At 36.6% G+C, this 27,458-nt stretch overlaps 1 protein-coding gene across 1 annotated transcript in view; it reads left to right on the top strand.

Annotated features, from left to right (window-relative positions):
* The window catches only part of LATS1 (large tumor suppressor kinase 1), a 29,918-nt gene extending 6,856 nt beyond the window's left edge, over positions 1–23,062 (top strand). Inside the window, exons 4-8 of the mRNA XM_081094104.1 lie at positions 5,930–7,440; positions 9,470–10,052; positions 15,191–15,373; positions 15,553–15,659; positions 21,498–23,062. Coding sequence (XP_080950230.1) covers positions 5,930–7,440; positions 9,470–10,052; positions 15,191–15,373; positions 15,553–15,659; positions 21,498–22,007 — 2,894 coding nt within the window. The 3' untranslated portion in view covers positions 22,008–23,062. The remainder of the gene's footprint in view (positions 1–5,929; positions 7,441–9,469; positions 10,053–15,190; positions 15,374–15,552; positions 15,660–21,497) is intronic.
* Positions 23,063–27,458: the final 4,396 nt, after the last annotated feature.

The raw sequence follows: 27,458 nt of genomic DNA, 5'->3' as shown, positions 1-27,458 counted from the left end.
TGAATCATAACCTCCTGGTTCATAGGTCAACACTTAACCACTGAGCCACACTGACAGGACAGTATTATCATTTTACATCATTTATAGGTTATTTTTGAATTGGCATTTTAATTCTTTGTTAATCTTGTGTTTGTTAGAGGCCCAATACTTGAGTTTGTGCATGGGTGGGGTCCGGGAGGCCCAGCCCCAATCAGGGTGGATCGGGGCCGGGCCTGTCGGAGGAGGAGATGGCGGGAGGTTGGCTGCTGGCCACCCCCCCTCCCCCCGCCCCCTAATCAGGCTGGTTTGCTGGCCGTAGTGGGCATCATAGCGACTGGTCATTACGGTTGTTATGGCGTTACAGTCGCTGGCTTTTTATATATATATGATATAGATAGGTATAGATATAGATATAGATATAGATATAGATATAGATATATAGATAGATAAGAGGCCTTACTCATTTTTTCTTTCATTCAGCACATTTTTATTTTTATTTATTTATTTTTTAAAATATATTTTTATTGATTTCAGAGAGGAAGGGAGAGGGAGAGAGATAGAAACATCAATGATGAGAGAGAATCATTGATTGGCTGCCTCCTACATGCCCCCAACTGGGGATCAAGCCGCAACCCAGGCATGTGCTGCTGACTGGAATTGAACCCAGGACCCTTCAGTTCACAGGCTGGTGCTCTATCCACTGAGCCAAACCAGCCAGGGCTCAGCACATTTTTATTGATCAACTGTTTCAGGCCCTTTGCTGGGCATTGGGTATAAAGTTCTTGCCCTTTTATGGAGTTGCCATTCTAGTAAGGAAGATCAAATACACAAATACATGTGGAATTATAACTGCATAAGTGTGAATGAAGAGGGGAGAGTTCCATGGTACTGTGAACTCATAGAATAGAGTGATTTTTTTTTTTTTAACCTAATCAAGGAGATCAGAGAAAACCTTCCTGTGAAACTAATAATAGAGCCAGTATCTGAAGGAAAGACAAGGGAATGGCTTTAGTGAGGAAGAATGTCCTTATGCATGGCCTGTTTGACAGGTTTTGATACCACATTCGAAGAAATGAAAGTGGCTAGAGCACTGACAACAAAAGTATGAGATATGACTGGAGAAGGACTGTATTGATTTTATCGTAAGACCAGCAGGCAGTTATGGAAACATTTCAAGTAAGGTGATGACAAGATTAGATTTGTGTTTTTAAAACATGGCTGCAGGGGATGAAGAACAGATTAGAGAGAGCAAGAGATGGTATCTGGATAGACTTGATAAGAGACTGTTCACAGGAAATAGAAGTATTCTGGACTGGGGCAATGGCAGTGGAGTCAAGTGAATGAATTAAGAGAGATGGGGAGAGTAAAATTGACAAGGATTGGTGATTGTATATGGGCGATGATACTAGAGAGGGATGATTCTTTAGGCTTTTGGTTTGGAAAACGGATGGTGATACACTACATTATGAAAGAGAATACTAAGAGAGAACAGGATTTGGAGAAGAAAGATCATAAGTCTGGTTGTAGACATGAGTTTGAGTTAGGCTCATTGAGTTATCCAAATGAAGATGCCAAGTAGGAAGCTAGTTAGATATATACAGTTCTTGTATTAGCCTTACATATGAAATAGGTCACCTAAAGGAGGTAATAACATAGACAAAAATGACGGTATGGACTATAACCAAGCTTACTGTTTTGCAGCTGATAGGAGAGGATAAAACTGCAAAGAAGACAGAAAATTTAGCTAAAAAGGAGTTTAAAAACCAATATGGTTTTAGTATCTTGAAAGCCTACAGAAGAGAATGGTAAAGAAGGGGAAGGAATAGAGGGAAAGAGGTTGACCAAGGTGAGAACTAGAAAGTACCTTGTTGGCTTTAATGATATAGTATATTAGTTTGCTAGGACTGTTATAACAATACCAAAGACTGGGTGGCTTAAATAACAGATATATTCTCTAACTGTTCTGGAGGCCAGAGTCTGAGATAAAGGAGACAGCAGACTTGGTTTCTCCTTCCATGGCTTGCAGATGACCATCTTCACTGGGTCTTTACATGGTCGTCCCTCTGCATGCACATGTCTGGTGCCTTTCTCTGTGTCCAGATTTCCTCATAAGTTCCCAGTCATATTGATTAAGGCTTATCAGAACTTACCGAATTTTAGGGGGGCACGATGCAGCTCATAGGACATGGAGTAACTTGTTTTTGTTTAGTGATAGGAGCATAATTCAGATTGGTGAGAGTTGAGTAATAAATGGATATGAAGTAAAAAGAACTCAAGTATAAATGATTCTCTGAGAAGTTTTTCTATGAAGGTAGAGTGAGGACATTAGTAAGAATAGTGTTTCCTAACTATGACGAAGATCTTTTTATTTGTTAATTTTTAATTTATTATGAATTGGTAATTTCATAAAATACACTACCAATGAACTATTAGAAAAATTAAAATTTTAAATGACATGCCAAATATAAGTCCAAATATTTCATTACCACATTTTAACAGACATAAAATTATTTTGTCAAATTTCTGTAAGTCTCTAAATTTTTATTCTCAATTTTCATACTTATTTCCTATCATGTCACTATCAGTTTGTGAACCAGCACCAAATAACACTTTGAGAAAGTGGTCTATATTGGAGTGGATGGAGAGCCTCATTATTATTTTTCTTAGTGGCAAAGACTTAGGCAAGTTTAAAAGATAATTACAAGATTCCAGTTAAGAGGGTGAAATTAAGTATTTAAGCCTGACTGACCTGGCTCAGTGGTTCAGTGTCAACCTATGAATCAGGAGGCCACAGTTCGATTGAGCTACTGTGGGCTCAATCCCCAGTGGGGGTGTGCAGGAGGCAGCCAATCAATGATTCCCTCTCATTATTGATATTTCTATCTCTCTCCCTGAAATCAATAAAAAAAAAAAGTTTTAAAATATATTAAATATTCAAGAGAGAAGGATCAAGTAAGATTCTTGAGAATCCAGAAGAAAGGATCGAAAGCATGGAATGAGAGCTTATTAGCCTTACAAAGGAAGCGAAACAACCCTTTTGCTTTAATGGGCAAATGGGCTTAGGTTATGTAGGTAAGATAAGGGAATTACTTTCCAGTAAGTTTTCTCTGAAGTAGAAAAATCAGATCATCTGCTAAGAGTGATGGGTGAGGATTGCAGGCTTGATCCCCATTCGGGGCAAGCAGGAGGCAGCCAATCGATGATTCTCTTTCATCATTGATGTTTCTTTCTCTCTTTCTCTCTCCCTTCTTTTCTGAAATCAATAAAAATATATTTTAAAAAAGGAAAGAGGAGGACTGATGTAGAAGGTTAATAGGTCTTGATGAGGTTGAAGAACATTTGCAGTAGGAATAAACATGAGAAAGAGAAGTTGTCTAAGTATAAACCTTAAATTAGTGATTTTGAAAAAGAAACATGGGTGGTATCAAAATTAGAAATGTGATCTGGGGAGTGATATTTGAGGTGGAATGGAGAAACAGAGGTGAGGGTTATGGATGATTTGTCCATGTGGATGTTATAGAATGTTGTCAAGGCGTAGGGTAGACCAAAGTTACGGGTGATTGAGGGCGAGCAAGCAAGAGTTCATTAAGAGAAAGGAACTTGGGCTCCTAGATGGCATGAATTTCTAAAGAGCTGGCTTTTTTAAAAAAAGAGTATAAAGGAAAGTGATGATGTGGAAGGATAATTGGAGAGCAAAGACGTAGAATCCCACATTTTAGCCAATTTACTTTTAATGAAAACCATAATTGCAAAGGGCTGAAAGGAAAGTAGTGTCAGCAGAAGATAACCAGCTGTAAGGAGTGGTAGGAAAGCTTGGAGCAGAGGTTAGGGATATAGGAGCATTTGGTGGTTGTAAAAAAGAACATGTCTAGAGGGCAATTGTGTGGCAGGGTTTGGGAGGTGGGAGAGCACAGAGCTTTATGGGAGGAACAGAATAACAGGGATGGTAGTCTACTTGAGGGTTGCAGTGTCTTACATTTTATTGGTAAAAGCAGTGTGAGTGTGTGGTATATTTAACCGCTGGTTATCTGAGGAAGGTGGCCAGAGGACTTACCTAGCTTGCCCGGGGTGATGACTTTTCCTGAAGTCATAGACCCAAGATGCTGGCCAGCCTAGATGAAATAAACTACATTCTGAACATTTACTATTTTTTTCTCATGTGTTATTAGATATGTTTTCTCCCAGGATGATAATAACCTTTCAAATTTGGACGTTTCTGTTTGTTTTATTTTGTTTTAATAGTGATAAGTGTTTTATATGTTTACATCTGTTAGTATTTTACTGTATGCTCTCTACCTTTGTCATACTTGGGAAGACCTTCCAAAGAGGTATCCCAATATTATTCAGGGATCACTTGTTTTTTCCTAGTACTTGTTTTTTTCATCTTTAATATTTAAATGTTTAATTATTCTGGATTGTATTAATTTATATTATTGTTTTTTATACAACTCTCTTTATATATAAAATATACATCTTTTGCCAAGTAACCAGACTATTTTAAGTACTTTTTTCTTGTAACATTTTTTCTTGCCTACTTCATTTATTTGGAAATTCCATTAGAGAGTGATTCTGTAAAATCCATACCTTATTTAGTATTCAGCTAATAATGCCCTGCTGGGTTTTTTGTTTGTTTTAAAAGCCATATTGAAATGTATTTAAAATTAGTTATTGTATCTAACAAAATTACAAATGGACATGTTTGGCTCACAAATGCCACTTCTAATAGTTTATAAAATGAAAAATATTTTAATGTTATTTTTTTAAATTGATTTCAGAGAGGAAGGGAGATAGGAACATTGATGAGAGAGAATCATTGATCGGCTGCCTTCTGCACGTCCCCTACTAGAGATTGAGCCCGCAACCAAAATCGAACCTGGGATCCTTCAGTTTGCAGGCCCATGCTGTATCCACTGAGCCAAACCGGCTAGGGCATAAAATGAAATTTTTTAATAATAAATGTGTTTTTATTGATTTTAGACAGAGAGTAAGGGAGAAGGAGAGAGAGATAGAAACATTGATGAGAGAGAAACATCTACATAGATTGGCTGCCTCCTGCACGCCCCCTGCTGGGCATATGCTATAGCAACCAACCTCTTGGTGCACTGAGCCAAACCTGCCAGGCTGAAGTGAAATTTTTTCATTGCCTTTTTTTTTTTTGTAAAGCAACAGACTAGAAACAACCTTAATATCCATCAATACAGGAACTGATTAAATAAATTTGGGTATATCTATACAGTAAAAAAATAGATAACATTTTTAAAGTAAGGAAACACTTTATATACTGATACAGAATCTTTAATTTTTTTAAAATGTGTTTTTATTGATTTCAGAGAGGAAGGAAGAGGGAGAGAGAGATAGAAACAGCAATGATGAGAGAGAATCATTGATCGGCTGCCTTCTGCAAGCTCCCCACTGGGGATCGAGCCCACAACCCCGGGCATGTGCCCTTGACTGGAATCGAACCTGGGACCTTTCAGTTCACAGGCCGACGCGCTATCCACTGAGCCAAATCGGCTAGGGCAGAATCTTCAGTTTTTTAATGAAAAGGGCAAGGCACTATAGTATATATAAGAAGTATACTGTTTACTTGTGTATCCCCAAGATATTTGATGAGATTGGTTACCTTCAAGGAAGGAAACTGGTTGGCTGTGGACAGGAGTGGGTATTCCTTTGTACCTTTTGAATTTTGAGTTATGAGAATGTATTGCCTAGTCAAAACAAAATAAAATTTTAAAAGGTAAAATAAAACCACTTACTGAAATTTGATTTTTATAATTCTTTTTTTTATTGTTGACTCTATTACAGATGTTCTCCATATTCCCCCCTTTGCCTCCCTGATTTGTATGATTCTCGAAAGAGGATGATCATTTAGTAGTGTCAGAATTCCAAGCTAAATTTTTCAAAAATAAGAAGTTAAAAATGTTTTTCCCCCTCTGTTTTATGATCATAGGGAGTGTGCAACAATCGGTTAACCGCAGACAAAGCTGGAAAGGTTCTAAAGAATCCTTAGTTCCTCAGAGACATGGGCCACCACTAGCAGAAAGTGTGGCCTATCGTTCCGAAAGTCCCAACTCACAAACAGATGTAGGAAAACCTTTGTCAGGATCTGGTATCACAGCATTTGCTCAAGCTCACCCTAGCAACGGACAGAGAGTGAACCCCCCACCACCTCCTCAAGTAAGGAGTGTCACTCCTCCACCACCCCCAAGAGGCCAGACTCCTCCTCCAAGAGGTACAACTCCACCTCCCCCCTCATGGGAACCAAACTCTCAAACAAAGCGCTATTCTGGGAATATGGAATATGTAATCTCTCGAATCTCTCCTGTTCCACCTGGAGCCTGGCAGGAGGGCTATCCTCCACCACCTCTGAACATGTCCCCAATGAATCCTCCTAATCAGGGACAGAGAGTCATTAGTTCTGTTCCTGTTGGCAGACAACCAATCATCATGCAGAGTTCTAACAAATTTAACTACCCACCGGGGAGACCCGGAATTCAGAATGGTAGTGGTCAGACTGATTTTATGATACACCAAAATGTCCCTACTGGTGCAGTGAATCGGCAACCACCCCCTCCATATCCTCTGACCCCAACTAATGGACAGAGCCCTTCTGCTTTACAAACAGGGGGATCTGCTGCTCCTTCATCATATACAAATGGAAATATTCCTCAATCTATGATGGTGCCAAATAGGAATAGTCATAATATGGAACTTTATAACATTAGTGTTCCTGGACTTCAAACAACTTGGCCTCAGTCATCTTCAGCTCCATCCCAGTCATCCCCGAGCATTGGGCATGAAATCCCTACCTGGCAACCTAACATCCCAGTGAGGTCAAATTCTTTTAATAACCCACTAGGAAATAGAACAAGTCATTCTGCTAATTCTCAGCCTTCAGCCACAACAGTCACTGCAATTACACCAGCTCCAATACAACAACCCGTGAAAAGCATACGTGTGTTAAAACCAGAGCTACAGACTGCTTTAGCGCCTACTCATCCTTCTTGGATACCACAGCCAATTCAGACTGTTCAACCTAGTCCTTTTTCTGAGGGTACCACTTCAACCATGACTGTTATGTCACCTGTTGCTGAAGCTCCAAACTATCAAGGTCCACCACCACCTTATCCAAAACATCTGCTACACCAAAACCCATCTGTTCCTCCATATGAATCAATCAATAAATCTAACAAAGAGGATCAGTCAGCTGTGCCCAAGGAAGATGAGGGTGAAAAAAGTTATGAAAATGTTGATAGTGGGGATAAAGAAAAGAAACAGATTACAACTTCACCTATCACCGTTAGGAAAAACAAGAAAGATGAAGAGCGAAGGGAATCTCGTATTCAAAGTTACTCTCCTCAGGCATTTAAATTCTTTATGGAGCAACATGTAGAAAATGTTCTCAAATCTCATCAGCAACGTCTACATCGTAAAAAACAATTAGAGAATGAAATGATGCGGGTAAAACCTTTTAAAATGTCCATTTTTATACTTGATCATCTATTTCCTTGGCATTTATTTTAAAATACTGTGGTCCAGTATTTTTTTCTTTTTGTAGCTAAATATATTATCAACTATTTAAAAATCAGTAAACATTAAAGTATTTTAATTATAGCATTTCATTTTAGTATTTCAAGATTTACTCTGAATTCCTGTAATAAAGTTCTTCTAATAAGTTAAAAATAAAATTTACGGTTTAGGTGTAATTGGAAATTGAAACAAGCGTTATTTTTTAGGTTTTACATGTTACCTTACAGCTTTTTTAAATGAGCTAAAAATGATCTGGGTCTCAATACATTTATGAAAAATTCATTTTTAATTAGTAATTTAAAAAAATCTTTATTGTTGAAAGTATTACATACGTTCCTTTTTTCCTCCATTGAGCCCTTCTAGCCTGCCACGCCCCCCTTTACTTAGTAATTTTGAACTTGTGTGTTTATTCATCAGGTTGGTCTTATTTGAAAATGTCAGAGACATCTCCCTCCAGTTATTTACCCATCTAATTTCATTATTATAATGTACTGGAAAAATGTGCTGAAATTATTAAATCAAAGTCCACTTAAAAGGAGATCAGAATAAATTTAATCTCTATTGTGATTCCATATAGATGCCTTCATTAGATATAGTGGTACTGTTATTATTACTTTTATCATGTGTTTACAGTTCAAAGGTTTGACTCTTAATATTTCATCTATTGCTCAAAGTCCAAGAGGCTTAAATTTGTAATGAAATTTCCTCACACAACCTAAGAAAGCCACTCTTTTAAAATTATTTCTCTAAATCTGATTCCACAGTGTTGTTATTCTTGCTATAAATTGAATTTTGTTAGATAAATACCATGATTATATGATTTATCCATATTTTAGCTCTTAAGATTTCTTACTAAAGTCTGTCTGTATGTATTTTCTTAGTTTATTTTTCCTTTTTCCTCTTCACTTTCACTAATAGCTGATTTAAACTTTTATGGTGTTGGAAGCTTTGCTGACTTCTGTAGCCTCCATTACTGTGTAGGCAAGTAAGATTTTAAGAGAAACAGTTCTATACTACTGGCATGCCACCCTTCTTAAAATATTTTGCATGCAAATACACATCCTAACAGAAGCATGAGATTGCTATATTTTCATTAGTCTTACATTTCTTTTTTTTTTAGTCTTACATTTCTTGAATTAGACTTCACTTTTCATTAGTTATTAGCTAGCCAAAAATAAACTTTTCCTTCTAAATCTAGATATTTCATATCTAGTTAGAAGTTGGTTTTGGTTTTTACCTGTGTATCTTAATAAGTCACACTAATTATTCTTTGAAATGTTCCAAAAGATCTTAAAGATACCTGGTAATCACATAAGTTAGTTTAAAACAAAGTAGGAAAGAAAAATAAAGTAGGAGAAACTCTTTGCATTTTGTGTTAGTGATGGCTGTGAGTCCTACCCTTAATTCTGATGTTTTGAGAAAGATAAAGGAAAGACTATTAATGAATAGTTAGGTTAGAGAAGATATTCTTCTGTTCTTAATACATCAATTTTTTAGAATAAATGAACTTGAAAGAATTTCTTTTCATGAAGGATAAAATGGAAGGAAGAGTATCTCAGGACCAGATATTTTCAAAGAGAAGCGTATAATGAAGGCAAAGTAATCATGTAATTTGGAATGAATACGCATAAAAGGATAGATGAGGATGCATGTGAACAGAGGTTTGGTTTTTGCACATTGGGAACATTTTTGAGTACATTAGGAGTAGAAAGCTGACCATTGGTATCATCTTCTTGCTCTCCACAGTAGGATCTTACACTCACTTTGTATATTCTCTTATCTATCCCTTAATTTGCACTTTTGATAATTGATTTTTCTCTGAAATATATTCTAGATTTCTAACATGCTTTATTAAAAATTATGCACTTAACCTTTAAATATATGCTTGATTTTTCCAAGCTATTCTTAATATTTAGTATAAAAAATAATTCTTCATTTAACATTTAGCTTATTTACCTAGGTTGGATTATCTCAAGAAGCCCAGGATCAAATGAGAAAGATGCTTTGCCAAAAAGAGTCTAATTACATCCGTCTTAAGAGGGCTAAAATGGACAAGTCTATGTTTGTGAAGATAAAGACACTAGGAATAGGAGCATTTGGTGAAGTCTGTCTAGCAAGAAAAGTAGATACTAAGGCATTATATGCAACAAAAACTCTTCGAAAGAAAGATGTTCTACTTCGAAATCAGGTTGCTCATGTTAAAGCTGAGAGAGATATCCTGGCTGAAGCTGACAATGAATGGGTAGTTCGTCTATATTATTCATTCCAAGATAAGGACAATTTATACTTTGTAATGGACTACATTCCTGGGGGTGATATGATGAGCCTACTAATTAGAATGGGCATCTTTCCAGAAAATCTGGCACGATTCTACATAGCAGAACTTACCTGTGCAGTTGAAAGTGTTCATAAAATGGGTTTTATTCATAGAGATATTAAACCTGATAACATTTTGATTGATCGTGATGGTCATATTAAATTGACTGACTTCGGCCTCTGCACTGGCTTCAGATGGACACATGATTCTAAGTACTACCAGAGTGGTGAGTAAAATCATAAAATTTGTATATATTAATATGATTTACTGCAATAAAATATAAGATGGTATTATTATGGGATGGGACACAGAAGTCCTGGGTCAGATCTTGACTCTGTTAGATAACCATGGATGCATACTACAGACATTTAGACTTAAACAAAGAGTGTATTAGCTTCAATTATTTCCAAATATCATTAACATTTTTTAGTTAACTATCTTATGTTTTGTTATTTTGAAATATGTCAGACATTTTAAAAATAATTTTTAAATGAAGCCCTATTCCCACCATTCAGCTTAAGAGCTAGTCAGTACTTTTGAAACCCTTAAATAATCATTTCACCTTCTTTCCTCCAGGGAAGTATAACCAGTGTTTCAGAACTTTGTAATCAGTTCTTTACATTTTTACCATATATGTATGTATCCCTAAAAATATATATATTATTTCATTTTCCCTACTCTGGAATCTTTATTTAAATATAATAATTCTCTTTGTATTTCTCTATGTTAACTTGTATGTTTGAGGTTCATCTGTGTTAATTACATGTAACATTTATTTTCACTGTTTTTAGGATTCCATTGTATGACTGTTACATAACTATTTAACCTTAAATACATTATGTACATTATGTACATGATTCTGTTTAATCCTCACAACGTCACTATAAGGCAGAATAAAGAAACGAAGGCTGAATTAGATGAAGTAACTTGCCCAAGGTCACACAAGAAAATAGGTGTAAGGGCTAGGCTTTGAACCAAGGCTGTCTGATTACAGTGCCCATGTTATTTCTGCTACACCACAGTGCCAAGATCCCTTCATGTGCTAATGGAAGTGTAAGTCGATCTGACATTTGTTGAATACTTACTAGATGCTTTACATATATTCTAATTTAATGCTTAGAGCAATCCTCTGAGGTAAGTAATATTAGCCTTCTGTGAACAAGAGTAGATTGACAGTAAATGGATAGAACTGGGACACCTGAACCTACTTTAATGTTCAGCTTAATGTAATTTAATGTCTTCCAGATTCACCTGAATTATTTGGGGTTCTTAAAAATACGATTTTTAGACTCTATTCCAGTCTACTGGTTGAAAGTCTTCAGAGTATAGAAATTGTGTTTTAATCAAACATCCCAGATGATTACAGCTAGGTTAATTTTAGATATATTTTTCTAGATAATATCATCTAATCATGGCTTTAAATGCCATCTCTATGTCAGTGACTTCCAAATCTCTACAGAAATGGTGTCTCCCTTTCACATGGATTTCTAATAGGCCTTTCAGACTTAACATTACTAATAAACAACTCTTAATTTGTTTGTTCCCCCTCCAGCCTTCCCCCTCCAGTTTTTCCCAGTTTAGTAAGTTATACCACCATCATCATGACACCTAGTTGTCATGATTCTTTTTTCCTATACCCTCTACATGTAATTCATCATTAAGTCCTGCTTACTCCACCTCTAAATATATCCTGAAATTTTCTCCATCACTACTATTACCTTAAGTGACTGGACTCAGCCTCCCCAGTCACCAAGCTTAACTTGTATGTTAAGCTGTATACTTGAGGTAATAGCCTCTTACCTGGTTTTTCACTTTTGTCCTCCCTTATAATCTGTTTAAGTATAAATCAAATCTTGTCATTTTCTTGCTTCATACTCTCCACTGTCTTCTCACTGTACTTGGAATAAAAGGCAAACCATGTCTTTTGCTTACAAAATCCATGTGCACTGGTTCCCACTCCATTTCCTACCATTCTCCTCTTTTATAATTACACTGGTCTTTTCTCTGTTACTGTTGTTTCTGTATAGACTGCCTAGCCCTAGTTTTTGTTTTTGTTTTTTGTTTTATTAGTTAAGGTATTACAAATGTGTCCTCATCACCCCATTAATAGCCTTAGTTTTTAAATGGTTGATTCCCATTTGTTTTTTACATATGTCGCTTCAATTTGTCACATCACCCCAGTTGATACTCAACATGGGATGCGTCACTATGTTTCTTTTTAAAATTTATTTTTAAACCTTTACTGTTGAGAATATTACAGATGTCCCCCTTTTTTCCGCCCCATTGCTCCCCTCCACCCAGTTCCCGCCCCTTCCCAGGCCTTCACCACCCTATTGTCTGTGTCCAATAGGTAATGCATATGTGCATATAAGTTCTTTGGTTAATCTCTTCCTGGCCCCTCTCCCCGCTTCCCTCCGATATTCGTCAGTCTGTTCCATGTTCCATGCCTCTGGTTCTATTTTATTCATCAGTTTAGTTTGTTCATCAGATTCCTTGTCCATTTATTTTGATTTTTAGATTCAATTGTTGATAAGCATTTATTGCCATTTTTCATATTTTTGATCTTTTATTTCTTCTTAAAGAAGACCCTTTAACATACCATGTAATACTGGTTTGGTGGTGATGAACTCTTTTAGCTTTTCCTTGTCTTTATCTGACCTTCAGTTCTAAAGTCCTGTGACCTTCTAGAGCAGCCGTGGGCAAACTACGGCCGCCGGATCCGGCCCGTTTGAAATGAATAAAACTAAAAAAAAAAAAAGACCGTACCCTTTTATGTAATGATGTTTACTTTGAATTTATATTAGTTCATACAAACACTCCATCCATGCTTTTGTTCCGGCCCTCCGGTCCAGTTTAAGAACCCATTGTGGCCCTCGAGTCATAAAGTTTGCCCACCCCTGTTCTAGAGTAATCTTGGTTGTAGATCGTTGCAACCATCACTTTGAATATTTCTTGCCTCTCTTATGGCCTATAAAGTTTCAGTTGAAAAGCCAGCTGATAGTTGGTTTCCTGGACTTGTATGTCTATTTCTTTCACCAGGTAAGGGAAATTTACTGTCATTTTTAAAAACAGGTTTTTTATTTCTTGCCCCCTCTCTTCTTCCGGTATTCCCATGATGTGAATGTTGGTACACTTGAAGTTAGCCCAGAGGCTCCTTACACTATCTTCATATTTTGAGATTTTTTTCTTTTTGCCATTCTCATTGGGTGTTTTTTGCTTCCTTATATACCAAACTCTTGATTTGATTTTGGCATCCTCTACTGTTGATCCCCTGTAAATTATTCTTTATTTCAGTTAGTGTACATGTCATTTCTGTCTGGTCCTTTTTTATGTTGTTGCTGTTCTCACTAATTGCTTTGAAATTCTTACTAAGTTCTTTGAAGTTCTCATAAGTTCCTTGAGCATTTTTTAACCATTGTTTTGAATTCTGTATCTGGTAGTTTTATTTCTTCCATTTCATTCAGTTCTTTTTTCTGGAGATTTCTCCTGTGCTTTCATTCTCCTGTTTCTTTGTCTCTGCATTTTGGCTCCTTCCCTGTATTTTTTTTCTCTGTATTAGGTAAATCTGGTATGTCTCCAGACTTGGTAGAATCTAGTATGTCTTAGCCTCCCCAGTCACCTGAGCTGGCACTCCAGATGTGCCCCTGTGTGAGCTACATGCACTGCCTTATTGTAGTTGAGCTTTGATTGATGTTGGTGTCACTGGGAGGGATTTACCCCCAGGCCAGTCGGTTCTGTGGACCAGCTGTGACGATAGTGGAACAGCTGCTGTGCAGGAGCCAACCCTATGGAACAGGACTTGCTTCAGTGGAACTGTGGTGCTCACTGAGTCCTCCCCTTGAATGTGTTACTTGTGGAGGTGGTAGGGTTGTAATGTGGCATGGTTGAAGTCGACCATTGGGTGCACTGGCTCTGGGGCCTCCCAGGAGGTGCAAAGTCAGCCTCTGCCTGTGCCCAGGGACACCCAGCATGAGCTACAAAGCAGTCTACAGATGGCTGCCACTTGTGTTGAGCTTGGAGGTGCCCAGGAGGTGCCAAGCTGTGAACCAGGGTAGGCTGCTGCTAGTGCTGGGCCTGGGGCCACTTATTGAGAGATACTGGGCATGCTGATGCCAGCTGATGTTTGTTTGAGAGATTTAGGAAAGTCCAAAGCATGAGGCAAGAGAGGCCAGTTGTATGGAAAAGTCACTGGAAATGCCTTGGATGAGCTTGCAAGTAGGGAGAGGTGGGGTCTCAGGGAATCACCAGGTGGGGCGAAAAGTGTAAGCTAGTATGATGGAGATTCAGATATGGTGCAGCCTGTCATCTCTGTGGTAGGGAGGATTGAGCAAAGGAACACTTCTGTCTGGGAGAAAACTGCCCTTCCATCTCTTAACCTGATTTGAGACAAGTTAGTTCCTCCCTGAATGTCCCATGTTCTTTTCAAGCTGCTGCCCCAGTGCTGGAGCTCAGAGGGAGTGAGACTAAGTCCCATGCTATGTCCTTTAAAAGGAACTGCCTGGAACTCCTGCAGCCTCCATGTCACTCAGCCACAATCATTGCTGGTTTTTATAGCCAGAAGTTGTGGCAGTTTCTCTTCCAGGTACTGGAACCCTGGGTTGGCGACATGGTGTGGGGCACAGACCTCAGGGTCCTCAGGGAAACCTCTGCTGCCAAGATATCCCTCCCAATTTTAAGCCGCCACACGTGGATGTGGGACCAGCAGGGTTCCTGAGATTCTGCCTCACATCTCTGCCCCTTCTACCCGTCTTGATGTGCTGCTTCTTTAATTCCCTAGTGGTAGGACTTTCATTCTGGTAGATTTCAGGTGGTTCTGAATGATGGCTGTTCTGTATTTTAGTTATAAATTTTGATGTGGTTGTGGGAGGCAACGAGTACCATTTACCTATGCCACCATCTTGACCAGAAGCCCTGTTTCTTACATATGTATTTGTTCATTGTGTTTCTTCCCTACAGAGAAGCTGCCTGAGAGAACAACGCTGTCTTTCTTATCATTGCCACTTGTTGAATGAATGAAATACTGATCTAATTTGTTTAGAACTTTGTCCAGAGTAGTAATGGGGAGCAGTCTGAGTAACAAATTCTTAATCCTATCTACTCCTGACTTTATCATCATTTAACATTGAATACATTTCTGAATCTTGGGCTAATTTTTCTTAGTGTAACATTTGTCCTATTAATACTGTGGATCACAAGCTGCAGTCATTAATAAACACCATCAGTGATTTGGTATACATTGTATCTTAGCTTGTCATAAGGGAAGAGTGTTGTTAACTATAAACCTTGATGTCAAAAAATTAAGCAGGCTCTTGGTTTACTCTTGTTCTTTTACTCTTGTTGCTTTTATTTCTTTTTACTTTACAGGTGACCATTCACGACAAGATAGCATGGATTTCAGTAATGAATGGGGTGACCCTTCTAACTGTCGATGTGGAGATAGATTGAAGCCACTAGAACGGAGAGCTGCACGCCAGCACCAGCGATGTCTAGCACATTCTTTGGTTGGGACTCCCAATTACATTGCACCTGAAGTGTTGTTACGAACAGGTAAAATATTTGTTTTATAAACAATCTCCAGCTGAAACTTGATTGGAATATAGCTTAGTGTTCAGGTTTATAATAAAACTTAATTTTATAGTATAATTTGTGACAATATTAATTATGATTATATTAATTAAAGTGCTTATAAATAACTATATAACTATAACTTTGGTATCTTATTTTAGGCTATACACAGTTATGTGATTGGTGGAGTGTTGGTGTAATTCTTTTTGAAATGTTGGTGGGACAACCTCCTTTTTTGGCACAAACACCATTAGAAACACAAATGAAGGTAAGGTATAGAATCTATACCAAAAGAATTGTCACAAAGTCCTTTATATTACAGATGTTTATCAGTCCTTTGCATAGAGCATCTTATTCTAGAGTTAAAGAATGAACTTGGCCCTAGCCAGGTAGCTCAGTTGGTTAGAGCATCGTCCTGATATGCCAAGCAGGTCTAATCTCTGGTCAGGGCACATACAAGAGTCAACCAATGACTACATAAATAAGTGGAACAACAAATTGATGTCTTTCTCTCTTTCTGTCCTTTTACTCTCAACAAAATCAATTAAAAAATTTTTTTAAATGAATGAACTTGAAAGATATAGAAACGCACTAAGATTCTATGCGTGAACTCAAATTTCCTTCATCCCCTCATCACGCTCATATTCTCCCTCATTTATAAACTATACTCATATTTCATTCTCATCAAAATCTTTAGTACCTTTTTTTAAAAAAATGTTTTTATTGATTTCAGAGAGAGGAAGAGGGAGAGAAAGAGAGAGAAACATCAATAATGAGAGAAAATCATCAATCAGCTACCTCCTGTATGCCCCCTATTGGGCATGTGCCCTGACCGGGAATTGAACTGTGATCTCCTGGTTCATATGTTGATGCTCAACCACAGAGCCACACCGGCTGGGTTCTTTAGTATCTTTTGAAGATTTATTTCAATTTACTCTTTGTTACCTGTTGGCTCATGGCTTTGTTTCCTTCCATGCACATTCTAGCCCCAAACCACAAATAAATGTCTATAAAGTAGTTCCTCTTTATTCACTGTTTCACTTTCAGAGGTTTCAGTTACCTGCAGTCAGCCATAGTAAGAATATATTAAATGGGAAATTTTAGAAACAAACAATTGGTAAGGTTTAAATTGTGTCCCATACTGAGGAGCATGATGAAATCTTGTGCTGTCCTTTTTTTGTCCCATCTGGGCCATGAATTGTCCTTTGTGTAGCATATATCCATGCCGTCTATGCTACCCACTTGTTAGTCACTTAGTAGCCTTTTCAGTAACCAGAGCAACTGTTGTATCTCAGTACTTACATTCCAATAATATTTTCTTTTACTTAATAATGGCCCCCAAATGAAAGTGTAGTGATGTTAGCAATTCAGATACAACAAAGAGGAGCTGTAAAGTGCTTCCTGTAAGAGAAAAGGTATGTATGTATAGGAAAAAACATAGTATATGTAGGGTTCAGTACTATCCGTGGTTTCATGCACCCACTGGGGGTCTTGCAACATATCCCCCACAAATAAGAGGGGACTACTGTACCTCCATTTGAAACTACCTCTGGCACTTAAATGAGAAGTTTCCCACAATTTTTACCATAAACTGTCTCATTAAAAATCCTTAGTGGTTCCTTTGTTCATGGTTTAAGTCCAAATTTGTCCTCTGTACCTTTGTTCACACCATTCTCTTTGTCTGGAGTGTCCTTTCTATCCTATCTTCCACAGCCCTCCCCTCTTTCTGAAGCTTGGTTAATTCTTGATTGTGGTTTTGTTTTTAATTTTCTGATTGTTTTTAATCATTCTTTGAGAGTGTCTTGAGATATCATCTTTTCTATAATACTCCCTACCAAGTTGTAATTACTTCTGTCATTGCATTTAATATATTATTTTTAAATTTTCCTTTAGAATTTCTTTTAGTATAGGTATACTGGTAATGCGTTCTCGCAGGTTTGTGTTAGATTTGTTTGTCTAAAAGTGTCTTTATTTTACTTTCATTTTAATATCTATATGTATATGTGTGTGTGTGTGTGTGTGTGTGAAAAATTGAAAGCTTTCTAAGATCAGGAAAAAGGCAATGATGTCTGTTCTCACCAGTCTTATTCAGCATAGTTCAGGAAGTATTAGCCAGTGTTACACAGCAACAAAAAGAAATAAAAGGCATATAGATTAGAAAGAAATAAAAATTTCCCCTACTCAAAAGATAACACAATTTTCTATATAGCGAATCCCAGGGAATCAAAGGAAAAAAACCATAGAATTAATGAGTTTGGCAAGATTGTAGGATATAAGGAAAATACATAAAAATCTATTGTTTTTCTGTATTTAATCAGGGAACAATCAGAAACTGAAATTTTAAAACTACCATTTGCAATAGCTTCCCCAAAATGAAATATTTAGGTATGAATCTAATAGAACACGAACAAGAACTGTGTGCTGAAAGCTATAAATTGATGAAAGGAAAATCTTAATAAATGAAGATACATACTGTGTTGATGGATTAGAAGACTCACCATAGTAAAACTATCAATCCTCCCCCCCCCCCAAAAAAAAAATCTGTATATTTAACTCAATTGCAATAAAAATTTTCAACAGGAAGTTTTGCAGATACAGATCAGCTGATTCTAAAATTTATATGAGTGGACATAAGAACTTGGACAAAGAAAAGTTTTTTTAAAAAAAAAAAAAAACAGAGGAATCAACTACTTGATTTTAGGACTTACTATCTATATATATAAAAGCCTAAGTGACCCTTAGGACTGAACGACCGGTCGACCAGTCGCTATGGCACGCATTGACCATCGGGACAGAGGCTCAACACAGGAGTTGCCCTTTGGTGGTCTGTGTGCTCCCACAGGGGGAGCATGGCTCAGCCAGAAGCCGGGCTCACGGTTGTACTGGCGAGCGCAGCTGCTGCAACGTTGGGAGCCTCTCTGACACTGTGGCAGCGCTACCAAGAGGCAGTGGCAGATGCAGTGGGATGAGCACAGTTGTGCGGCACCCGACCCACCTCCTCCCTGGCCGCCTGCAGCTTGGTGCACTAATACATCCCCCGAGGGGTCCTGGATTGCGAGAGGATGCAGGCCAGGTGTGCAGGAGGCAGCCAATCAATGACTGTCATCATTGATGTTTCTGTCTCCCTTCCTCTCCCTTCCTCTCTGAAAGCAATGAAAAAAAAAGGCATTGGTATGGAAGTCTCGGTTTCAGTTCTAGCAGCACTTTAAAATAGCCATTTCTTTTTGTTCTCCATAGTTTCTGATGAGAAATCTACAGTCATTCAATTCAAATCATTGTTCCCTTAAGTAATGCATCATTTCACTGGCTGCTGTCAGTGTTGTAATTATGGAATGTCTGGGCATGGATTTCTTGAAGCTTATCCTGTTTAGTGTTGACTGAGCTTTTTGAATTTCTATATCACAACTTCTTCCCCTTGGAACTCTAATGACACCAATGTTAAACCTTTGGTAAAGCGCCACAGATTACTGAGGGCTCTGTTTTTGAACTCTTGATTCTCTTTGTTCAGATTGCATAGTTTCTATCAATCTGTCTTTAAGTTCACTTTCCTCTGACATCTCTATTTGATTGAGCCCATCCACTGAGTTTTTTATTTTGGTTATAGCATTCTCCAGTTCTAAAATGTATGTTTAGTACCTCTTCATATCTTCAATTTCTTTGCTGAGACTTTGTCTTCATTTCATTCTACGAGTATTCATCCTTATTTAGAACATTTTAACAATGCCTACTTTAAAGTCTTTGTCAGGTAATTCTAAAATCTATGTCATCTCAACACTGTTGATTTTCTTTTATTATTTGGGTTGACACTTGTGGTTCTTGTATGCCAAGTAACTTTGGATTATATCCAGGACATTTTATGTTATGAGAGTCAGGGTTTTGTTTAAATGTTATGGAGAACGTTGGTATTGTTTTGGCATTAAACCTGGTTGGATTCAGTCCACAAGTACTAACCACCCTCTGTGGCTTGTGACTCCAGTGTCAGTTTCATTGTCAAAGCAGCTGTGGTCTTCTACTTAGTTCAGTTCTCAGACTTCGATGTGTTCTTTAGGATTAGATCCATACAGGTACATTTGGGAGGTGAGCCCAGCTGTTTGTAAATAACTTTATAATCTTCTCCTCCACTGTCATATCCCTGGTATTTTTCATTTCCTTTGGGTTTCCTTTTTCAGTTCCTTGACTAGAAAGTGAGACTTTATTTATCCTACTCTGCCACACACGTCTCATGATAGGGTAGCAAGAGCACACGAGAGAAAAAGCACCAGGGATTCGATCTATCTTCTTGCGGCCACATGCTTTAATTTCCAATTGAAGAGGAAGTTTCAGGTGACTCTTACTGCACCTCTGTTATGGCCAGGAAACCCCTTTCCCAGTCTCTGGGCCTGAACTAGAAGGACTTTTCCTAGAGCTCACTCTGTATTATACATCTTCAGGGTTTGGGCTCCTGAGTCAAGGGATTCTAGATGGAAAAAAATGGTAAACTCACTATCATTTCATTGGTACTTCAAATTCATATCATCTTCCTCAGTCTGCCTGTTACTCTTTACTACAGGGTCCTAAGTAGCTGCTCCATGCATTCTGCACAGGTGGATGGCTGCATTCAGTAGGAAAGACAGGGTGGAGTTTACCTATTACATTTTATTCGGAACTGGAGCCTTTCTCCCTCTGGCTGCTTTTAGGACTTTTTCTCTGTCACCTTGGTTTTCTGCAATTTCACCATTATATACTCGTGTGATGTTTTCTTTCAGAGGTTCATAAAGTTTCTTGAATTGTAGCTTGGTGACCTTCATCAAGTTTGGAAAATTCCGTTATTATTCTTTGAAGATTTCTTCTGCTTTCGTCTCTCCTTCTGGGACTCTACTTAGTTTAGTATTCGTACAAATAGTAGACATTTGATAATTATCTTACATGTATCATGCTTTATTATTTTTTATTCCATTTTTTCTTTCTGTGCTTCAGTTTACATTAATTTCTATTGACCAATCTTTGAATTAATGGGGAATCTTTTTTTTTTGTTGCTATGTCTAGTCTTTTATTTTTTTTTTATTTTTACCTTAAACCAAATAATCCTGAATGTAACTTTAAATCGAAGAACTTGTCCAGCTGCTTGTATATATTAATTTCCCTTATTTGAAGTAGATTATGGAACCAGGTATAATACTGTAACGATTACTGCATCATGTTTTTTTTTGTTTTGTTCTTTCAAAAAGATTCAAAGACATTTTATTACTTGAGGCATCTCCTTTTTCTAATCTGGGAGAAAACTTTAAGATTAACGGATACTAGAAGAGGTGATTTATTTTTGTTCCTTCTTCACTAGTTGATAAAGTCCTATATAAATAAGGAAGAATGCAGTTCATTAATTTAATAGATATTTATTTACCTTTCTTCCCTTTCTTCCTCCTACATACATCTCTCCTTCCTTCCCTTATTTCCTTCCTTCCTTCCTTCCTCATTCTGGTTTCTTCAAAACCATAGTAAGTATTTACTGAACATCTATTATGTGCCAGGCAATTTGCCAAGCACTAGGAAATGCAAAGACAATACATGCTCTATAGCCTTATGGAATTTTATACTGTAGTAGAAAAGCACAGGCATAAATAGGTACCACAAAGTATTAGAGATATTATGATACAAGTAAATATATAGAACAGGGGAGGCACAATAGAAAGTCATTTCTACAAGTAGTGCTAAAACTTGCAGTGAGTCTTCTAATATGAAGTTGCCTGAAAAGGAGGGAATGAGAGGAAAGGTTATTTCCCACCATTGATTCATTATTAAAGGTAAGGAAGGTTAAATACCATGCAATTTATTGTATAATTTTACAAATAGGCCCTGGCCAGTTTTGCTCAGTGGAATAGAGCATTGGCCTACAGGCTGAAGGGTTCTGGGTTCAATTCCCGATCAGGGCATATGCCCAGGTTGCAGGCTTGACCCCCTGAGGATTCTCCCTCATCATTGTGTTTCTACCTTCCTCTCTGAAATCAATAAGAATATATTTTAAAAAATTTTTATAAATAGTTCAGTAAGACTTTTGGTATAAAATCTGGAGAAAATTTTGGATTTCTTATTTATCTTTTCCCTCCTAATTTTTAAAAATCTTTTAAAGGTTATCAACTGGCAAACATCTCTTCACATTCCTCCTCAAGCTAAATTGAGTCCTGAAGCCTCTGATCTTATAATCAAACTTTGCCGAGGACCAGAAGATCGCTTAGGCAAGAATGGTGCTGATGAAATAAAAGCTCATCCATTTTTTAAAACAATTGATTTCTCCAGTGACCTGAGACAACAACCTGCTTCATATATTCCTAAAATCACACACCCAACAGATACATCAAATTTTGATCCTGTTGATCCTGACAAATTATGGAGTGATGATAAAGAGGAAGAAAATGTGAATGACACTCTCAACGGATGGTATAAAAATGGAAAGCACCCTGAACATGCTTTCTATGAATTTACCTTTAGGAGGTTTTTTGATGACAATGGCTACCCATATAATTATCCAAAGCCTATTGAATATGAATATATTAATTCGCAAGACTCAGGGCAACAGTCAGATGAAGATGATCAGCACACAGGCTCAGAGATCAAAAATCGTGATCTAGTGTATGTTTAACACACTAGGAAATAACTGTAATGAGGATTTGCAAAAAGGCCTGAAATGCAGGGGTTTTGAGGCTCTGAGTAAAATTATGCAAATGTGACAGAGCTGTGTGTGTGTGCTCTGTGCACAATATTTTATTTTCCTAAATTATGGAAAAATCCTTTTAAAATGTTAATTTATTCCAGCCTTTATAATCAGTAATTTAGAAAAAAATTGTTATAAAGTAAATTATGAACTGAATATTATAGTCGGTTCTTGGTACTTAAAGTACTGAAAATAATAAATAATAAAAATTGTGTGCTTTGTTTAAAAGGAGAAGCCTGGTATCTATTTGTACATATGCTAAATCATTTTAAAAGACAAGAGTTTTTGAAAATTTTTTGAAAGACAGTTTTAGTTTTATTTTGCTTTAACCAAATAAGAAATATACCCCACATTTACAAAGTCCCCCCCATTCCCCACTCCCATAACCTTGTTTTTGGTACAAAATAAGCTATAAAATGAAGCCATCATGGTGGTGAGTGTTCCTAGGCTAATGATAATTTGTATAATTCATGTCTTGGAACTAAGAAATACAGGGTGACAGGGTTGAAACAGGATGCTCATCAGAAGGGAAAAATAGATAAACGTCATTTACTTCCCACCTTGGAATATTTAATCTAGCATTTGTTTCTCAAGAATAACTGTCATTAAAGGAAACAAAGCACTGCCATTTTTCTTTACATCTTGGTATTTTTAACGCTGCTTCCAGGTGGTTTTTTTGGTTTGTGTTTTGCCTTATATGAAATTTTTTATTATTTGGGTTGATATATTACATGATGTTTTGGAGATTCCTGTACATCTTAAATTACTACTCTTAGAAGACTTTTTGGTCTTGAAATTAAAACCACTAACAGGAGCATATTCTTCTGCCGTCAATCCATTGTTATCTTGGAAAAAGACATCAATATGTTGCTAGAAAAGAAGCCTGACTATATTTGTGGATATATATTTACATCAAGTATGAGGGCTGTTCTTTTCATCTTATTTACTACATGTCTATTTGCATCTATTTATTAAAAATTCCAACATGTGCTGTTTGTGCTGCTTCCAGTTTTAAAAGGGGAACAAAGCTGCCATGAATCAAAATTTCTTATACTAAAAGCTAAGATTCTCCATATTTTTGCTTTGAAATTTAAAAAGTATTTCCACCATCCTAAGCAGAGATTTTCAGTTTCATATAAAACTGATTAGAAATTATTTATGGATACTCACTAGAACAGTACTTTTTCTATATTGTGATAGTTTTGATTATGTCATCACTAATGTTGCAGGTTTCCTCTTTCAGAACAGTGCTGCATACATGGATTGTTTATTGGCAAAAGAAAAGCTGGCTATTTGGCAATATTTTCCCTATGGGCGATTGATTGATGAAAAATTATTACTTAACTCTTAATTTAGGGGCCATTAGTAATTAGAGAAAGTTACATAGTGGTCCTAGTAGAAATTCAAGTCCTCCTAACCTATTTTAAGGTTAAATATGTTTTCAACATTCCTATTATATAGGCTTAGGTTACAAGGAGACTTGTGCTCTCATACCAAAATATACTTAACTTATCTTTTAGGGAAAAGGGTTCTGTTCTTATTATTAGTAAAATTTATATTTTCTTTTTCTTAAGCTCCACTGATAAGGAATTTTATCAAAACAATAATTGTGGATAAGAGGCATACTTTTAGTGATTTTCAGACCTTTAGCCTTTTTTATATGAAAGCTAATGGAAATCATATACGTAAGTAAAATCAAGTCAAAGCTATTCCAGTTGAACTGGGGAGGGCAAAGATTTATTAGCTCACAGTTCTCATCTTTCTATAGGTAGCCCTCTCAGAGCTCAGCTTGTAAACCACTGCACAACACACTATGTAATGGACTGGTCTTTGGGGATCATTTTGAAATGTGATGAAAGCTGTGGACTCTTCTTCCCAGAATAATGGACATCAACACATAATAAAATGTGTGCAGTTTTAGGGGCTCTGGGGATGTTGAAACATATCAACTCTTGGTTAAAGACCTCTGTCCTATGAGAACACTGATATATTAAACTAAGAACTTTGCTTTAAATTTACTGGTTAATGTTCAGATTAGCACATCTTGTATAAACACTGATAATTTGTGATGGAAAAGGTCTGTACCATGTGATAAGATAACCCTATGAATGCCTCTCTTGCTGGTACAGCACTGAGACATTTTATTTTTATTTTTTTTACTGAGACATTTTAAACACACCCTTTTAAGGGCACTGATATGGTTGGCTCTACAGATTTGATATAGAAATACTTGCGAAGGACTTCTAATCAGACAGTCGTAAGAAAATGCACTATGAGATGGCAGTCTGCATTTCATGGAACATTTGATTAGTTCTATAAAAACAAACTAGTTCAAGAATTTTTAGCTCACTACTCAAAATTTTAAGACATCCCTCTTGCTCTTGGGCTTTCTCAGTCACATTTAAGTTTCCATTTAGTTGTTTTACTATGGTGTAATACAGTATAAAACCAACTTTAAATTTCTGTAATAGAAAAACTAAGGTGCTGTCTCCTTCCTCTCTTTCCCCACAAAATCTGTCTTGCCCTCATTTCTCAAATGTAACAGACACTACAAATTTTATATTCTTTTGAAATTTCCTGACAGAATAAACTTTTTGTGTTTATCCGAAGCCATGTACAAGCCTTTAGTATCTGTACTTTTAATAGTTTGGATATACTGATTAGCTATCTTATTCCCAAACTATATCCAGTTCTTCCAGTATAGAATCTGGTGCTTCCTGACCAAAAAGATGAGAACAAAATTCTATATGCCTTCAATTGAAATGGAGTGAAAACATTGGTTATACATGTTTTCTTTTTTAAAAATTTTCCCACTCGTTAAAATCTTACTGTTTTTGTTATACTTACCCTTTTATGCATATCAATAGTATTTATAAAGTGTTCTATAATTATGTAATTGTAGATACTGTTATGTATTGTTCAGTGACATCCTAAGGCGGGCCCTATTGCTGTATCTTTTCTACCTTATTTGTAATAGAAACTATAGAATGTATGACTAAGAAGTCACTTTGAGATTGACTTTTTAAAAAAGTGATTACCTTCTGCTGTTGCAAAGTGCAAAACTGTGAGTGGAAATGTTTTATTCTGACTTAATAATATGTTAGTAACTAGAAAATACAGTGGGAGGATTTTTAGATATTGCTGCTGCTGTTACCTAAGGTACTTTAGACAATTTCTTTAATAAACAAAAATAAAAATCCATTTGGTATTTAAAGTGAAACAATAGCCTATTTGTTTTAATCTAAAAAAGTAATGTGGGTCAACCTATTAGTATATTTGTAAAGCGCCTTAATATATCCCTTCGTGGAAGGCACTGTACCACAGTTTACTTTTATATTGTGTATATAAGTATTTTGTATTAAAATTGAATCAGTACAACACTACAATTTTATAAAATAAAGCTTTGTTAGGAAAAGGAATTACAGCTTTGCAATATAAATTGTTTTGCATACTTTTGAATGTAGTAGATATGAATAATCAGCCTGTGTTTTTAATGAACCTATTTGTATTTCCCCAATCATTTTATCTAGTGTAACATTTGCTGGGATAATAAAAAAAAAAAAGCAAAATTCAAATCTTTCAATAATGTGTGGAAAGCTGACTTTTAAGCCACTTAAGTATGTTGATATTTTTATTCAAAAGTTTATTTTAATCATTTTGTTCTCAGAAAATTTATCATTAGAAATTTGATGCTTTGGAATTAAAAAATATGTAAAACTAATACCTAGTTAGGTTAAGGCAAACTGAACAGAGTTAGTATGAACCAGTAAAATGGCTTCATAAATACAGTATTCCATGTTAAAGGCTTCCTTTAGATCACAGATTTAAACCTTTTTAATTATTAATCTCTGCATTTAGTATTATTTGAGTCCAGTTTTTAAAATGTGAAGTTGTTGGCTAATCTGGTTTTTTAAAATGTTTTTATTGACTTGAGAGACATCAATCAGTTGCCTTCCCTCGATACCCCCACAGGGGACTGAATCTGAAAACTAGGCATGTGTTCTAACTGGGAATCGAACCCTCAACATTTTGGTGTATAGGATGATGCTCCAACCAACTGAGCCACCCAGCCAGGGCCTAATCTGTTTTTATAATCCTTTATTATAGGAATTGCCTACAAGAAAACATATATACTGTTATATTTTAAATCAACTTTATACAGAGATATTTAGGGTTTTTCTTTTAAGCATTACCATCATTCTTTTTATCTTGTTTGCATTCCCTTGTAAAATTATATTCGGTCTCCATAAGCATTGTATAGCTGATGCAAGTTGCATTATTTTTATGACTCGTTTTACTACTGTGGAGACCAAAGTTTGGCATGTTTAAAGTTGTGACTATACCTTGTTATGCCAAAGCAAAACAATGTATCTGCTTATGTGTGCGAAGGGTAGAGGGAGGATGTCAAATTTGTATTTGAAACATAGTTATTGTCCTCCCTAGTATTCAGTCTTTCCTTCCTTCCTTAGAGTCACCTAGAGCTCCTAAACGATTTGCTGGATTCAGAATCTGTTGGGACTTTGAGTTGTTTTTCCTGGAGAGGGGTTGAATTTGGTGGGAAGTGGGGTTCTCCTGAGTACTTAATCCCCTAGAGAGGCTGACTAATGACAAGGCTGCTCTTGTTCCCCCTTTCACTAACAGAGCCCTCCCTCACCCTGTCCCAAGTTTTGTCCGCCCCACTAGAGCCCATGTTTCTCACATTCCCTTGTACTTAGGTGTGGCCACAGTACTAAGTTTTCACCATTGGGGTATGAGCAGACATGATATGTGCAAATTCTATTTTGTACACTTAATGTTGATATTGCTTGCCCTCCACTTGTTCTTTCCCTCTTCCCACAGTATGGAACAAGAACAGAGTTGGGACTTCATGTTGACCATTAAAACTAGGAAAACACCCTAGTGGTGGTAGATCAACAAAATGAATAGAACCCAGTTACCTGCAAGATTGTGTGAATCACAGCTGTCTGTCCAGCCTAATCTCAACTGGAGAATGTTAGAGAAAAAAACAATATACCCATTTGTTACCGCTGCTGAATCTCACCCTGAGTGTGTAATATGTATTAGTGTTTAATTCGCAAATCAATTTAAGGAGGTCATTTTGTACTTTGACTATCTCCCATGCAATCAATCATGAAATTCAGCTATTTTTATCTTGTACATTTTTCTCTAATTCATCATCTTCCCCATTGTTACTAACTTGATTGATACCCTCATTTGTACCTCCCTGAAATGCTTTTTATTTCAAAAAGATATATTAATTATAGTGTACTGTGCTCCATTACAATAGAGGTCATATCCACCATAGCAAAACTATTATTTTCTACTTAGTTGAGAATTTTATAAGACTTTAAACGCAAGGTACAGCATTTTGTTGGCTAC

This window comes from Myotis nattereri (assembly GCF_964212035.1).
Source record: "Myotis nattereri genome assembly, chromosome: 6".
Classification (NCBI taxonomy): domain Eukaryota; kingdom Metazoa; phylum Chordata; class Mammalia; order Chiroptera; family Vespertilionidae; genus Myotis; species Myotis nattereri.
Note: the sequence above shows the minus strand (reverse complement) of the source record. Positions and strands in the feature narration are given on the sequence as shown.